General features: G+C 41.7%; 1 protein-coding gene and 1 long non-coding RNA gene across 2 annotated transcripts; one reads left to right on the top strand and one right to left on the bottom strand.

The window, feature by feature from the left end:
- The first annotated feature begins 2165 nt into the window (after nucleotides 1-2165).
- On the top strand, nucleotides 2166-16055 carry LOC122758657 (amyloid-beta A4 precursor protein-binding family A member 1-like). The gene is made up of 14 exons (XM_044012927.1): nucleotides 2166-2423; nucleotides 5205-6915; nucleotides 7362-7519; nucleotides 8120-8418; nucleotides 9423-9493; nucleotides 9716-9861; nucleotides 10560-10592; nucleotides 11305-11391; nucleotides 12202-12402; nucleotides 14217-14396; nucleotides 14625-14837; nucleotides 14910-15029; nucleotides 15380-15520; nucleotides 15591-16055. Exons 2-14 carry the CDS (start codon nucleotides 5277-5279, stop codon nucleotides 15660-15662), a joined length of 3360 nt encoding a protein of 1119 aa, XP_043868862.1. The 5' UTR covers nucleotides 2166-2423; nucleotides 5205-5276; the 3' UTR covers nucleotides 15663-16055.
- Nucleotides 12948-13191, bottom strand: LOC122758400. The gene is made up of 2 exons (XR_006358149.1): nucleotides 13145-13191; nucleotides 12948-12996 (listed from the first exon to the last, which is right to left on the bottom strand). It is a non-coding gene; the product is annotated as an uncharacterized LOC122758400 (long non-coding RNA).
- Nucleotides 16056-17873: the final 1818 nt, after the last annotated feature.

The raw sequence follows: 17873 nt of genomic DNA, 5'->3' as shown, positions 1-17873 counted from the left end.
AGAACAATAATAGTGTGATCTCTTACTGGAGATATTTGAAATGGAGACCCCACCAACACCACTATTTAAACAAATAGTAACATAATAATATAAGCATAAAATCAACACAGAATGTAGAAAATGTGGAAAACAAAATGTGACAGGGACACATTAGAGTATTTTGAAATGTGCTTATGAGCGCCCCCTGTACTTGGGACCAGGTTGTGACACAGTCAATGCCTGCTGACTAAGTTTGTAAGAACTGAGACTTTGTGAGCGGCTTTTTGTCCCAACACCAAAGTCCGTGGAGAAAATCATCGATTTAAGCTCACAGGAGCCTCGTGTGGTCACTTTGTGCCACTGAGGTCAGTCTGAATTTGGAAATTGATTTGAAAAAACATTCATCTGAGAGTGCAAATCTTAGACTCAAGCAGAGCGCCACCTGCAGGCCGGATGGAAACACTGGCGCTTTTTTCTTCTTTTTAATTTTATTGCGTGATATGGAAAAAGTGTGCAGTGGAAAAAACGATGAAATATTTATGTGCGTCTGTGCTCGCCATGAATTAGTGACCGAGCGTGTTGTAAACCTTCATCCATGTATGTGGAGAGAGAGAGAGGGGGAGCGGGAAGGAGGGAGAGAGAGAGGAAGAGAGAGAGAGAGAGAGGAATTATTGATGTCATCTCTGGAAATAGAAGAGCAGCCTCTCAGAGTATTAAATATCACTTGTTAACATGAATTTGATTTGATTTGATTTGATAATTCTATCTTTAGAGACACTTTAATGACATGAATCTGCACGTTATGATTACACACACACACACGCACACACGCACACGCACACACACACACACACACCTCCAACGTTTTCCACAAGTGAGCGGTGGCTGTTTTTTTTTGTTTTTTTTATTTACAGTGACTGGCTGCACAGAGGGCAATAACACACCGGCTGTCATGGTTACACCCCCACCCCACCACTACCGTCCTCCATCACATACTGTTGTCACGGTAACAATTGCTCCAGCAGAAGAGGCCATGTGACTATAAGGTGTGAATGTGTAGTATTATTATTATCAGACACATACATATGCAATAATGATAATAAACTTTATATATATTACACTTTTCTTACGAATGTGACCAGATAAACCACACAGAGCTGTCACAGAGAATTATATATATATGTGTATATACATAATGAAACAAACATGTTTCACTGAAGTTTTTTTATCTCAAAGGACTTGCTGTTGTGATGCATCACATGACTAGAAAAGGAAGATTGAGCTCACAGTGACACAGGAGCAGGTCGTCCACTGCTGCCTCGTGTGGTCACTTTGTGTAACTGAGTTTAATCTGAAGTATTTCAAAAGCCAAATTCCCAAAATAAGACATTTGAACTTAGTGATGGAGGCAGCAGTGGATCAACAACTCTTGTGTGCTGTGATGTTAAAATCACTGATTTTCTCTATGGAGTTTGGTGTGGGAGAGTGAGCGTCTCTCTGGAGGCTGAAGTCTGTGTCCTCCGTCTGTCCCTGCTGTCATGTTCCCTGGCTTCTCTTGGCTGTGTTTGTCTCCATTCTCTGCAGAATCACTGTTTGTTTATATCTCATACAACCACACTAAAAATATATTTTTAAACTAAAATCAGAAAAACCCCAACCCTCCTTTAAAAACTGTTATCGCAATAATATCATTGTTTGTCGTCATTCTTTTGGACTTGAAAATGTCACAGCTTCTTTTAAACCCTACAAAAATATTTTTGGTGAAGAAAAGGCATAAAATTGTAAAATATTTATTTTACAAACAAGGAAAAATAACATTTAATTTTTTAATCAGGCTTTAAAATGACTAAATATTGTGTAAATCCGTCTTGTTTAATTTATATTTAGTTTAATCAATTTTAATAAATCAAAAATATTTTACAGGTATTGGAAACAAAAAAACTTTTTTGGGGATGTAGTACTGGCGCGGTCTACTTGTGGTCCGCGGCCCACACTTTGAGAATCACTGCATTAGAACGTAAAATGGCACAAGAGCGACGTCAGAGGCGGACTGCGTGTGTTGCAGGAGGCGACTGTGGGCGGGGCCTCGGCAGCCTCTCTGCGGGTTGATGACGACGACGATGATGATGATGAAGGAGGTGGAGTGGGTGGGACCAGGCTGCACTCACGCGCCACTGTTTGTGTGTGTGTGTGTTTTTGCTCCAGGCGCTTATTCGAGCAGCGTTAATCCGCTGTGATGTCACAGTGCGGAGGGAAGCAGGAGCTCGGATCACCGCGGTAATCCCGATCAAGTCTGGAGCGAGACAACCAGAACCGAGCCGAGCCGGGCTGGGCTGAGGCGAGCAGGCACCGGGACCAGGAGCGATGTTGACCGCAGCAGCAGCAGCAGGAGCAGGAGCAGCAGGAGCAGCAGGAGCCGGGCCTCTCCTCCACTGACACAGCAGGTGAATGAATGAGTGGATGAGTGAGAGAGTGAATGTGTTTCAGTGATGGCGGATCAGATTCTAATCTGACACTTTTTCACTCACTGTTATGTAACGTCTGAGGATGCGACGATATTACGATACGTCAGGAGAAAAAAGATCGCACATTAAGGTGTTTGTGGTGGAATAATTGTGACTCATTAAGAATCATTAAATGTCCAGTGTTTTGTATTTAGTGGAGTTTACTGACACAAGTAGGCGTGTAAGAAAAACACATTTAATTTCACTAAATTATCGCGATATTTCATGGCGTGATATTTATGCTGCACTCCATTTACATCGGAATTGGGAATGAGTTCAACCCTGAGTTCACCTCATTCCGGTTGTGAAGTCGGAATCACGTACATATCCGGGGTTAGACATTGTTAGCAATACCAGTCGATAGCAATGTTTATGAATACGACTAATTCACTGCGGAACAAATAGACCGATGTGCTATTAGTGGTAAAAGTAGCGGTGTTTGTAGCCATCTTGGGGAAGGAGAGGTTGTAAATCCAAGTTCTGGAATGTCATGTGACCTTGTAAATTCCGAATTCAGATTACGACGTCACCTCCGAATGAATACGTTTTAGTGATAAATTGGAAAAAAACATAGACGAAACCATAATGCAAACTAGCTATTGTTAGCAATACCATTCCATAACAACACTCTTACATGCTAATAACAAGAAACAGGTTAAACCACAAACTGGAAACTGTTGCCATGAGGTGTATCGCCACCTAGTGTAGCGGAGAAGGACCGAGTTTGTTTGTACGATGAGCAACAGCAAATGCAAGAGAGAGGCGGGGCTATGACATCATTGTTTTCGACATGAAAACGCTACGGTGACGTTCAGAGATTTTTTTGTTCACTCACAACGTTCGATTTCGAGGCAACAGAAGGCGTGTTTGTCATTTCCTATGTTCAGATGAATTCTGGACTTCTTTAAAATCTAATTTGACGCAGAGGGCGAACGTTGAGTTTCGATCGTGAAATCTGAGCACGACCCACACCTGTCGAAGTGAGAACATGAAGGCTGAGCTGCCTCAGAGATTCATGTTTTCACTCTGGACAGGAGGTGATGGTGACAGATGGACTCGGTCTGAAGATCTGTGGGGCGGGGACTGCACCTCCATCTGTCTGATTCACCCACTCACTGATGTGTTGATATTTTCTGCAATAATCACAATGGTCATAGATTTGATTTATTCAATGTTGTATTATTGCAATAATGTGGTGTTTTCTTCAGGATAACAGTGACGGGACATTTGCGTTTTTGCAGCCATTTTTAAACAACAGTTTAACATGTAGCACTAGCCCACTAAAAGTCCATACAAAGAAATATTGCGATATTTTGCGTGGCGATATTATATGGCTTTTGTATGGTGACATCAATATTGTGATAATATCATATCGTGATAATATTATCTTGACCTAAATCCCTAAATATTGTATTGTGATGTAAATGTCCTATCGTGATTGTATCATGACTTAAATATTGTGATAATAAACATTATTGTGACTTAAATATCATGATAGTGTTGTATCATGATGTTAATATCGTGACTTAAATATGATAATATTGTATCGTGATTAATAATAATAATAATAATACATTTATATATTGTGATAATAAACATTATTGTGGCGTAAATATGATGATAATATCATATTGTGACTTAAATATTGTGATATTACCAGTAATATAAACCCTGCATTACTGTCACTAGCTCTCATGCACGGGAGTTATTATGAACATGATGCTTATTGACGAATAACACCAGTAAATATTTCAATAGCATTTTAGCCAGAAATGCTCCTCCCCCAGTGAAACGTGTGATGCTAACACAGACGCTAACTCTGACAGTCAAGTCATATTTAATACATTGCAGAGCGTGTTTATTATTCATGTTCATTCCTCTCGATCAGGTCTTATCTGACACCAGAGACACGTCCTCCTCCTTGTCCTCCTCTTCTTCTTCGTCCTCTTCCTCGTCCCCCTCCTCTTCCTCGTCCTCCTCCTCTTCCTCCTCCCCGTCTCACCCTCGTCCATCTGCCAGCTGCTGGTGGACAGATGAACGGCGTGCAGATTAAAGTGCAGTGCACTCTCACATGAATCCCAAAGGATTTTAGCAGCACAGGGTTGAGGCGCTGAGGGAGGAGGATCAGCTGTATACAGTGTCACACACACATCACATCGCTGTGTGTCTGTAGACATGAAAGAAATCAACAAAATATACATGTTTTTGGTTGAAACAGGTTTAAGGAGACGGGGAAATAATGTTACTATCCATCCATCCATTTTTCATAGTCTCCTGACATGCTTGGTAAAGGGAGGGTTCGGTGCAGGATTCCTCAGTTTGTTGCAGTCTGCAGTCTCACCCCTAGATGTCACTATTACTGTGTTTCCATCATGGTACGGTGCGGTTTGGAATGAGGTCCGACTGAGAACAGTACCTTTACTTGGTAGGCAGGTTTTTGGGCTGTGCCCGATGACCGAGACAGCGAGATACATAGCGTGGACATCCAGCAGATATTTACATCGATCGTAAGGGAGTGACGTTTTGTCTGTCGTCCAATTGGCTGACTGTTGTGGGTGGAGCCAGTTTAGCTCCACCCGGACCATACCGTATCATTTTACTCTGGTACTCCAAGGGAAGGGTGCCAAAGAATGGAACAGTTGGGGCTGGTTATTTTGGTACTATTCCTAATTCCTTAAAATGTCAACTTGACTTGTCTTGTTTGTGTCTCGTCTCTGCCAGGCTGTGCTATGACTGCGGTTCCTGTTGGAAACCAAATTAGCATGTTCTGAGAATCAACAAGTTGCTCCAACCATGAGCCACAAGCATCAGGGAGAAATGATGGAGGAACTGAGCGAGGAGCGAAAGGTTCCTGCGAGGACCCGGCAGCACAATGGCCCGAAACATGGTGAAGCTCCTGTACGTCGCTCCTGGAGGCCGTGTCAGATGGTCAACCAGGACGGGGAACTGAATCCTCATCATCACCATCATGACCATCACCCTCCTCACCACCATCACCACCCGTCCACAGGTCGTGGATCTGCTCGGCAGCGCCGGCGACCTACGTCCGGTCAGTCCCAGGCTCAAAGTCCTGGTCTGGCATCTTCCAGGCCTGATGGTGACCAGGTCTGGGGAGCCGATCCCCATCCTGTCCCACTACCGCGCCCTGCCGTCACCCGCTACCGCCGTCATGGCGACCCTAACCCCAGGCTCAAAGGTCACAGGCAGAGGCAGCCAATCAGAGAGATGCAGGACGCCTCGCATGGTGTGGAAGAGCGAGGAGGTGCGGTGCAGCAAAACTCCGCAGATAGTCCAGAAACAGACCAATCAGAGGACAGAGTGACTCCTCACCACACTCCTGTTGCAGTAGTCACGCCCACTCAACTCTCGCCTGGTCCTGCGAGGCATAATGTACAACCTGGACCCCAGAAGGCGCCAACAGAGGCAGAGGCGGAGCTACAGGAAGAGAAAGTAGAGGCAGAGGCGGATTTACTGGAAGAGAAAATAGGGTGTGAAGAGGACGAGCTGGAGGACGTTCAGAAGAACGATGAAGAACCAGAGCAGAGGGAGGACGGTGAAGACTGTTGCTCAAACACCGGCGACTCCAGCTCCTGCCAGGATGTCGTGCAGACAGTTGAGGGTGGAGCCAAGGAATGTGACGAGAACGTGGAAGAGGATCAGGAGGAAGTGTTGGACGATGCGGCAGAAGACGTTGTTGCTCAGGGAAGTGAACTCAACGACCTGTGCTCAGACACAGAAAGCGCAGCGTCACTCAGTTTGGACGGACCGCTCCACAGCCCGCCGCCGCTCCACTCGCCGACTCCTCCCTCCTCCCCCGATGTCTTGCATTTCCCCCAGCTGGACCACTTCAGCGAGGACATGAGCATGAGCCCCATACCTGACAATGACCTACCTGAGGACGAGGACCGCTCGGAGTCCTGCTCGCCATCTCACTCCACTTCCTGCTCTGAATCGTATCCAAAAACCTATGCAGACTTTTACTCAGAGTCCCACCAGAAGTCTTACCCAGAGCCTGCGTACAAGTCTTACTCGGAGACTAAATCCCACCCCACTTCTTTCCCCGAACCCCTAAAGAAGTCCTACTCAGAGCTACACCGCGAACCACTCCACCAGACTCATCGTAGGTCAGAGCGGTATGAGGAATCCTGCCGAGAACCTTTTACCAACCACAGAGAGGAGAACCTAAAAAGACTATCTCCATCTTTCTCAGCTGAGGAATCCCATCATGCACTGAGGCAGGTCAGAGACCGAGGTCCTCATCACTCCCCTCCAGACCGCTCTGTCGGCTGCCGGCTGCACCACTATGACGGAGAGTCCGACAGCGAAGGGAACGGCGGTGGAGATCGAAGCCCTGCCCTCAGAAGTCGCAGGTGTGCACCTGCACGAGGAGAACCTCAGGAAAAGAGCCCGACATCTGGGCAAGGCAGCTCAGGTGAGGTCAAAGGTCACCAGGCAGGAGAAAGTCAGGTTATTGTGATAACTTTAAATAAAACTGCAAGTGGTGTTAATCATTTTTGGACTTTACGAAAAATAACATTGGTTACCAATATCTTTTTTTAGAGGGCTGTGATGTTACGTACATTTGTTATTGACCAAAAAAATGACATGACTAAAAGTTTTTGGACAAAAAAGAAATTTACCAAAATATGTTTTCAAAACCCCCAAAACAACCATTCAGTGATGTTACAATAGACTTAACGTAACAAAGATTGTTGATAGTTAAAATACTTTTAAAGACTTTTTACAAAAATGTAACAAAAAGTTTTACTGATTTCAAAAAATTCCACAAAATGACACAAGGCTCCCCCTTGTGGGTGGCGAGCAGGACAATTTATCCCCTGTCGTTAATTTCATGAATGGTCTCGTCCGTCTGTCCAGGTGACGCCATCAGTCTGGCCATCAAAGACATCAAGGAGGCGATCGAGGAGGTGAAGACGAAGACGGTGAGATCTCCGTACACTCCTGATCGTCCTGAGGAGCCGATATGGGTGATGAGGCAGGAGCTCGGTCCCACAGAGGAAACCACGGCTGACCACGTTAGTGTCACTTCACTGCACATCCAACCCTGAAATAATGTTTATTATTCTAATATTTACTAAAAAATATTAAAACCAAACCAACCTGACGTTTGTAAACAGCACCAAACCCCATAGAGAAAATGAGTGATTTTAACATCACAGCACACAGGGGTTGTTGATCCACTGCTGCCTCTATCACTGAGTTTGAATGTTGTTATTTTTTGAATTCTGCATCTGAAACTCTCCGTTCAGATTTACCTCAGTGACACAAACTGACCACACGAGGCAGCAGTACACCAGCAGCTCCTGTTCTTCTGTGGATTAAAATCACTGATTTTCTCGATGGAATTTGGTGTGGGAGAGTGACTTGAATTTCGTAATTCTTATTATAATATTTTTTTCTGGTTTAATCAAGTTGTTTATTACCTATTATTATTTTCATGTAACATCTAAAGTGTGGATGGAACTAAGACTCGAGCAGTTGTTGCAGTGATTGAAGGCTTTGCTTCCTTTTAACATTTACATCCTTGACCTTCAGTGTGTTTTAAGTGCGACTTGGAAACGTCTTCATCATCATCAACATCATGGTTTTTCTTCTTCTTCCCGTCCTCTCTGAAGTCTCCGTCTCCGTCAGAGTCCGAGTCTCCGTCCTGCTTCGCCTCCGCTCCGGTCAGAGAGACGGTCAGTCCACAAAGACCCGAGTCCTCGGGACATCATCCCCAAAAATATCAGCAACCGCAATCCCAACACAATCAACACCATCATCAACACCATCACCACCAGAGGGACACGGTGAGGCCGTCACAGACACACACGCACACACCACCACCGCCGCCGCCGCCGCCCGGTCAGCAGCAGCAGCAGCAGGAGGTGAGAGGTCAAACCCAAACATACTACAAAATAAAAGATGCTAAAATGTATTACTGATGTTAAAAAAATACTTACTACCCAAATGTTTTTTACAAAATTTTACAAAACCGTTAAAAAACATTACTGACATACAAAAATACTTTCACACAAACTTTTCACTGACATTACAAAAAAATCTTGTAACCCAAAAAAATTGTTTACCAAGTCAGTCAGTCATCATCTAACCGCTTTATCCTCCACCAGAGGGTCGCGGGGGGTGCTGTGCCAATCTCAGCTACATGGGGCGATAGGCGGGGTACACCCTGGACAGTTCACCAGTCCATCACAGGGCCACACACACACACAGATAGAGACAAACAACCATTCACTCTCACACTCACTGCTACGGTCAATTTAGAGTGTCCAATTCACCTAATCCCCACATTGCATGTTTTTGGACTGTGGGAGGAAGCCGGAGAACCCGGAGAGAACCCACGCACACACGGGGAGAACATGCAAACTCCATGCGGGTCTTCTCGCTGCAAGGCGAGAGTGCTAACCACTACACCACTGTGTGACCCTTGTTCACCAAGTAAAAAATGCAAAAATGACTTTGTTATCAATTTTGTTTTCACAATCTGACAGAATGTTCAATGACTTTGTAAAAACATATCACTGATGTTATTAAAAAGACTTTTATTAGCAGAATGTGACAATGAATATGAAAATGGTGAAACAATTGAAATATATGAAAAAAGAAAAGTTGGTGTATAAAAGGCTATTATTTTGAAGTGCCCATAGCTCTCCTTCCTGCTGCTACAGGAAGTGAGAACAGCAGCGCTTGACGAAGTTAGGAACTCTGATTTTTGAATTTTTTTACAGAAAATCTTATAAAAACATTTTTTAAATATTACAAAATATTAACATTAACAAAAAACATTCACACACATACAAAAGATTTTATCGCCCAAAGTTTTAAAAACATTACGTAAAAGATTCACTTCTATTATTACCAAAGTATTGTTTCAAAGATATTTCAATGACTAGATTGAAAAAGTTTGACTGCGTGAAGCAAAATAACGATTTTTTTTTTCCCTCCTCAGATTCGCAGATCTCTTCCACCGTTCCCCACATTTGTTGATGGTGAGTTTTATCATGTTTTTGACCTTAAAGGTCCAGTGTGTTAACTTTAGTGACATCTAATGGTCAAACGCAGGACTCCACCTTTCCCCAAGCACATCACTTTACTACGGTGGCCTTCATGGACCAGAAAGGACATCATTTTTCCTACAGTCGTGTCGTTGACTTTGTACTTGGTTATTGGTACAGAGCTTTTAATGTGTGTGTGTGTTTGTTTCGGTGCAGTCCTGGGACCGTGTGACCCCGACGACCTCCTCGACGGCATCATCTTCGCTGCGACGTACCTGGGCTGCACTCACCTGCTGTCAGAGAGAACGCCCACAAAGAGCGCTCGCATGCAGCAGGCGCAGGAGGCCATGAGCCGAGTCAGGGTGAGAAACTCCAAGGACTTTTCAAGGACTTTCCAGGACACATTTTCCTTCAAATTCAAGGACTGAATGTGCTGACTAGTAGAATAATGTGGGAGAGGATTAAGACCACGTATGAGGTTCTTCTGGAAAACTTTACTCTCAAAAGTTTTTTGACATTTTGCCCTAATCCTCTTCCATAGAATAAAATATATATACATACATATATATATATATATATATATATATATATATATATATATATATACATACATACATACATATATATATATCTATATATATATATAGATATATATATATATATATATATGTATATAAATAAATACATTTTTATTTTCACAAGATACCAAAAGAGTTTATCGAAAAGGAAGTGAAACACTAAAGCTCTTATTTTGAAAGCCAGGTTGAAAGGAAGCGGCGCTATTTCATTTAATGAGAAAATCTACTAAATGAAGGATAACATTAAAAAAGAAAAGAACATTTGTATGAAAGAAGAATTAATAAAACGAGAGATAAAAGGTGTTTTATTTTCTAAAATAACTTATATACCAATATTTTATTTAAAAAAAGAAAAGTACTATTAAGGATGACAGGAAGTAGTCACAAAAATGAAGCTGTTTTTATTTCAAAGCAGGTTAAATAGTGAACAAAGAGATTCCTCCTGATTCATTTTTCTCTTCTTGTCTCGTGTTTTTCTTCAGACCGCTCAGAAACAAGCCAAGAACAGGAAGAAGGTGACGACTGTGCACACACACACACACACACACACACACACTTCTCTGTCTTTATATTCACTGGTCCAGTTTAAAACAGACCACATTGTTCTTAAGTTTAGAGAAATCTGGTTTATTTGTGTTTATTAAATCTAATGCTATTGGAATTCTTTGACCTTATTTTTTAATTCTGAAAGGACACACTGAATGTCAGTGAAAAGTTTCCACACAAATCAGAACTGGTGAAAAATGTGCTAACACAAAGCCGAAACTAAGTTGCACCAAATTCCACGAAACTTTGTGTAAATGTGTCACAGCCCAAGACGAACCAAAAACTCCATTACGACCTTGGCCTCAACACAACAGGAAGTCGGCCATTTTGAATTTGGCGTCCACCTTGGTGATTTTGCTCGCGTCGTAAATGAACGAACTCGAGTGCGAAAAAACTCGAAAAAATACGGCAACTTGTACTCAACACATCAAAGGTGAAAAGTTGGCCTACAGTCACATTCAGAAGGGCGTCACAACTTTGGGCGAATTTCAACCGTTCACCACAAAACAGGAAGTGACCTTTAACTTCGCAGTGCTTTGTCCGATGCTTTGTCGAAACTTTGTACGTGAAACGAGAGACCCGGACAAAAAACATCAGCACATGAAAACTGTCAATGGAATAGCGCCACCTGCTGCGAGGGCTCGTACGATGATGCTGCTCTGTTCACTTCTGTGGTTTCAGAGTCCTGATGCTGAGACTTTGTCCACAGCTGAGGTCGATCTCTTCATGTCCACACAGAGAATCAAAGTCCTTAATGCAGACACTCAGGTAAGACGTATGAATATATATCATTTCAATATTTTATAAACATCGTCAGAGAAAAGATCTCAAACTCAACACGACAAGTGAGCTTCAACTCTGGCCAGTAGGGGGCAGCTCAAGTCAAATCATCCACCATTGTGACATTGAGAAGTCTTTTTATATATAAATGTATGAGGCAGAATAAAGTGATAAATACAAAAACTAACATTTTTAAGTGCTGGACCTCATGGAGTTGATCGAGGGCCACATATATGTATATGTACATATATATGTGTATGTACATATATATGTACATATATATGTATATGTACATATATATGTACATACACATATATATGTACATATATGTACATATATGTGTATGTACATATATATGTACATATATGTATATGTACATATATGTACATATACATATATATGTACATATATATGTACATATATGTATATATACATATATGTATATATACATATATGTACATATATATGTACATATGTATATATACATATATGTATATAAATAAATATATATACATATGTTTATAAACGCATATACATATATTACCATATATTTTTATATGTGTGTATATATACACCATATTTATGTATGTATGTATATACGTATATGTACATATATACATATATGTACATTTTGACACCATTTAAATCAAAAGATCTTTGGAACCTGCTGATAAAGCTCTGGTGCCCCACACTCGGTCACACCCCTCAGGTTGGGAACCATAAGTTATAAAATGGATTAATGTGCTTACCAACCTGGGGCGTGGCCCTCTGACGGCCACCTCTGGTCTTTGTCTCCAGGAGAGTTTGATGGACCTGCCGCTCAGGACCATCTCGTACATCGCAGACATCGGGAACATGGTGGTGCTGATGTCTCGGGGGAAGATGGTGCGGTCGCACAGCGCGCAGGAAAACCTGGACGACGCGGACGAGCGGAGCGGAGTGAGCCACGACGACCGGCGGCTCTACAGGATGATCTGCCACGTGTTTGAGTCCGAGGACGTGAGTCCACGCCGCAGCAGAGCGTCCGTCACAGGGGTTTTAATCGTGGAGAATAATTCACATGCATACTTTTTATATACTAGGAAACTTTTGACGGTTTAAATGTGGACACTTTTTGTCATGAAATTATTAATCCACAGCTACACTCATGAAATTCTAAATCCACACTCATGAAATTATAAATCAACAGTTACACTCATGAAATTATAAATCCACACTCATAAAATTATAAATCCACACTCATGAAATCATAAATCAAAGCTACACCATGAAATTATAAATCCACACTCATGAAATCGTGAATCAACAGCCACTCACAGAAATCATAATAAAGTTACACCTACATGAAATTCTAAATCAACAGCTACACTCATGAAATTTTAAATCCACACTCATGAAATTATAAATCAACAGCTACAATTCCATGAAATTATAAATCCACACTCATGAAATTATAAATCAACAGCTACACTCATGAAATTTCAAATCCAATAATCATGAAATCATAAATCAACAGCTACACCTCATGAAATGCAAATCCACACTCATGAAATTATAAATCAACAGCTACACTCATGAAATTATAAATCCACACTCATGAAATTGAGAGCAATCAACAGCTGAATTCATGAAATTATAAATCAACAGCTACACCTACATGAAATTATAAATCCACACTCATGAAATATATAAACCACACCCCATGAAATCAACTGCTGAACTTGAAATTATAAATCCACACCTCATGAAATCATAAATCAACTGCTGAACTCATGAAATTTCTAAATCTGCACCTGCCATGAAATTCTAAATCCACACTCATGAAATTATTAATCCACAGCTACACTCATGAAATTCTAAATCCACACTCATGAAATTATAAATCAACAGTTACACCTTCATGAAATTTTAATCCACACTCATGAACTCTTAAATCCACACTCATGAAATTTAACCACACTCATGAAATCATAAATCAACAGCTACACTCATGAAATTATAAATTAACAGCTACACTCATGAAATTATACATCAACAACAGTTAAGCACTCATGAAATTATAAATCCACACTCATGAAATTTAACCACACTCATGAAATTATAAATCAACAGTTACACTCATGAAATTATAAATCCACACTCATGAAATCATATATCCACAGTTACACTCATGAAATTCTAAATCCACACTCATGAAATTAGTAAATCAGCTACACCTCATGAAATTCTAACTCACAGCTACACTCATGAATTTTAAAATCCACACTCATGAAATTTTAAATCCACACTCATGAAATTCTAAATCCACACTCATGAAATCATAAATCAACAGCTACACTCATGAAATTATAAATTAACAGCTACACTCATGAAATTATAAACAACAGTTACACTATGAAATTATAAATCCACACTCATGAAATTATAAATCAACAGCTACACTCATGAAATTATGCAAAATCCACACTCATGAAATCAAATCAAATAGCTACACTCATGAAATTAAATCAACAGCTACACCTGCCATTTAAATTATAAATCAACAGTTACACTCATGAAATTATAAGTCAACAGTTACACTCATGAAATTATAAATCAACAGTTACACTCATGAAATCATAAATCAACAGTTACACTCATGAAATTATAAATCCACAGCTACACTCATGAAATTTATCAGAAATGTTTATCAAACAAACTCAGGACAATATTTGGATTTGTTTTTTCTAAGTGTTAAAAAAGGTACTAATGTCAGACATTTCCTGTCTCTCTCTCTGTCTGTCTGTCTCTCTGTCCCTGTCTGTCTCTCTCAGGCTCAGCTGATCGCTCAGTCCATCGGTCAGTCGTTCAGCGTGGCGTATCAGGAGTTCCTCAGGGCAAACGGCATCGACCCCGAGGACCTGAGTCAGCGAGAATACAGCGACCTACTCAACACTCAGGACATGTACAACGACGACCTCATCCACTTCTCCAAGTCTGAGAACTGCAGAGACGTGAGTCTGCCAGCAGGTGGCAGCACAGTGTGCGTGTGTGTGTGTGCGTGTGTGCGCGCTCTGCATCAATAATAACGATCATTTAACACCATGTGTCACGTCTTGTGAGTGTTTTACAAACGTCAGTTTCCTGTTGTAAAGTGTGACTGACAGTGAGATGAAGACTTGAAGCTGGTGTACATGAGCTCAGTGAGTGGACTCTGACGTGGTTTGTGTGTGTTGCTGCAGGTTTACATCGAGAAGCAGAAGGGCGAGATGGTGGGCGTGGTCATCGTGGAGTCGGGGTGGGGCTCCATCCTGCCCACCGTCATCATCGCCAGCATGATGCACGCCGGCCCGGCCGAGAAGTCCGGACGCCTCAACATCGGAGACCAGATCATGACAGTCAACGGGATGAGTCTGGTGGGTTTACCGCTCAGCACCTGCCAGAGCATCATCAAGGTACGCCCCCGCCTCCGCCTCCGCCCCCGCCCCCACTTCCTGTCTCTGACCAGACTCTTTTGTCTCACTCAGGGTCTAAAATCTCAGTCCAGGATCAAGATGAACATCGTCCGATGTCCTCCCGTCACCATGGTGCTCATTCGCAGGCCGGACCTCAGATACCAGCTCGGCTTCAGCGTCCAGAACGGCATCGTGAGTCACATGAGACCGCTTGTAGGTTGATGATGATGATGATGAGGAGTGAAGAAGTTCTTCTTCCTCTTCCTCATGGAGCTAGAGAAAGGCGGGGTTTGATGCACGTGTGTGCTCGTTTAACAGATGACATCACAAATATTTTAAATTAAAGACATTTTCAGTCGTGTCATTGTTGTAAATTTCAGACAAAACTATTGTTCAGGAATCTGCTGAAGTTCAGACATCGACGTCAAAGTGAAGGCGAGAAAAACAAAAAAACGTCTAAAAATCAACGTCTGCCATTGAAAAACAACCAATGAGTCGAGCATTTCAACCTGAAAGCAGTGGTTGTCACTTCCTGTGTGCAGATCTGCAGCCTGATGAGGGGGGGCATCGCCGAGCGAGGCGGCGTCCGCGTCGGCCACCGCATCATCGAGATCAACGGGCAGAGCGTCGTGGCGACGCCTCACGAGAAGATCGTCCAGATTCTCTCCAACGCCATGGGAGAGGTGAGCGGAACCATCCGGGCTTTTATTTTGTTTTTATTTAAACAGACACTGACAGTTTTTTTTGCTTCAGATCCACATGAAGACGATGCCTGCGGCCATGTATCGTCTGCTGACCGCGCAGGAACAGCCCGTCTACATCTGAACACACACACACGTCGTCCTCTCTGTGTCATGTTTTTAAAATCACTAAAATCACGTGACTTTGCCTTAATCTGTTTGCGGCGCACCGTCATGCTAACATGTAAATCCCCAGTCTTGCCAGCAGAGGGCAGGTGTTTTTTTTTTTGTCTTATGTTTTTTGACCAAAGAGAGTTTTTAGGTCGTGTTTGTTTCACATGAAGACGACGGACGAGAGGAAAGAAAGCAAATAAATAAATAAATATTAACTTATTAACAGCTGTAAAAACCTGAATGTACTCGAATCACGTTTGGACCTAAAACGACGTGCAAGTTAAAGAGGTTGTTGTTCGACAGTGAAGTGATGAATGAATGAATGCATGAACAGATCTGCTGAATAAACTCCAGGAGAGGAAAATCTCTGATGCTCTGGTCTTTTATTTATTCAAAGGTGAAATGGCTCGTGCGTGAGCGGCTCGTTTTAAAGCCGAGTCGTTCAGTCGTGAATCGTTTGTCTGCGCTGAGGTTTTTACTCGTTTGTAAGAACGAGTCTTTTGAACGACAGAAATCACAGCTCTATTTGAGAAGAACGCAGACTTTCTCGCTTCCAAAACAACATTAATGGAAAGTGAAATTTTAGGACACAATGTTAAAAAAAAGAGTTTATTTATTGAAGTTCCCATGAGTGCAGTCACACTGATACAAACTTTAAAAAAACACAATAAAAGGACAGATATTTCAAAAAAGAAGTACATCAACCTTCGTCTTCTCCAGTGTGAAAAAACTCAACAGTATAAAAACATCGTGATTGTCTCTGTGACGTAAAGAGCTGAAAACAACAAAACAAATTTACAGTAGAAAGTGTTGAAAACACGAACTGCAGCCTCCACATCTGAAACTGCCTTGAACTCTGCATCAGACTCACACGCCCAACGTTTCAGCCGTCCACACGAAAATCCTCTGCAGAGAAAATATCTTTTTAATCACTTGAAATGTATTGTTTTATTTGTTTAAAAAAAATACACTACTCCTCTTGCGATTCTGCCAATGGGCGGGGCTTCAAGCGTTGGGCGTCAATTGACTCTCACACGTTTTTTTAATTTAAAAAAATTTCAATCTTCTTTTTCGTCTATGTCATTTTTGGCCGCGATATTTTACTGTATTTTGGGGGGAAATTTGGACAGTGATCAAAATCTCAGTCGTGTGAAGAGTTTCATCATCACATGCAGGAAACAGATGAATCTTATAATGTGGAAAACCGTCATACATTCACATTTAAATCACATGGTTTTTGTTTTATTAGTTACGATTACTTCATAGAAAACTCTGTTAAAAACCTTACAACTTAATTTATTTATTTTTTTAAATGAACTCGCTCAGCCCGGTTGCAGTAACTTCCAGAATCCACAAGATGGCAGGATCTAAAAACATGAGAAAATGTAGGTTTTTTTCATTTTTTAACATGATTTTCTGAGTTCAGGGATTTAACAGTAATCTTAATCTACATCTACTTATGTATTTTTATTGTGTTTTGGATTCATTTATGTTTATAAGTTACACTGTTGATTGACTGGGATGCAGCGTATCGTGTAATGTGTTAAAAAAACAAACTTTACAGACGTATAAAACCACTGTGTTTGTGTCTATGAACAGAAAAACATCTGCAGTGAAATGAAATATCTGAGACAAACAGAAAAAAAGGAAAATGTACAGAAACGGTAAAAAAAACCCAAAGAAAGCTGCTGGAGCCGTTACCACGGCAACGACGAGTCTACAGCTCAGTGTCTTTGTATTTCTGAGGGTTGTAGTAGCCTCTCTTGGTCTGGTCGGCGAGCTGTCGGCGATACTCTGCCTCATCGCCGTTGTTGTCGTTGTGCACCCTCGTCTCCGAGTATGAGAACGGCTTGGTGGGCGGAGCCTGGGGCTCGGCGCTGGAGCTTGAACTGATCGGATGCAAAAGAAGCAGTTAGTGATGATAGTTACCAAAAACAAGGCAGAAACTGTGATGCTACAAATTTGTCACGCAACAAGTGGGGTGATGGACGTGATTGACTCTATCGACCAATACAGTCGACTTGAAAATTGTGGACACTCGGAGCTGTACGACACTCTGTGGAAACATCCATGTGATAAAAAAGTCATAGTTTAGTATGTCGTTCAAAATGTGACAAAAATGTCATAGTTTAGTATGTCGTCCAAAATGTGACAAAATTGTCATAGTTTAGTATGTCGTCCA

Source organism: Solea senegalensis, linkage group LG21 (assembly GCF_019176455.1).
Source record: "Solea senegalensis isolate Sse05_10M linkage group LG21, IFAPA_SoseM_1, whole genome shotgun sequence".
Taxonomy (NCBI): Eukaryota; Metazoa; Chordata; class Actinopteri; order Pleuronectiformes; family Soleidae; genus Solea; species Solea senegalensis.
Note: the sequence above shows the minus strand (reverse complement) of the source record. Positions and strands in the feature narration are given on the sequence as shown.

Coding starts and splice junctions, on each gene's coding strand:
- LOC122758657 (XM_044012927.1), top strand. CDS start 5,277: ATGAGCCACAAGCATCAGGGAGAAATGATGGAGGAACTGAGCGAGGAG. Junction 12,403..14,216: donor ACGTGTTTGAGTCCGAGGAC/GTGAGTCCACGC, acceptor TGTCTCTCTCAG/GCTCAGCTGATCGCTCAGTC. Junction 14,397..14,624: donor AGTCTGAGAACTGCAGAGAC/GTGAGTCTGCCA, acceptor GTGTTGCTGCAG/GTTTACATCGAGAAGCAGAA.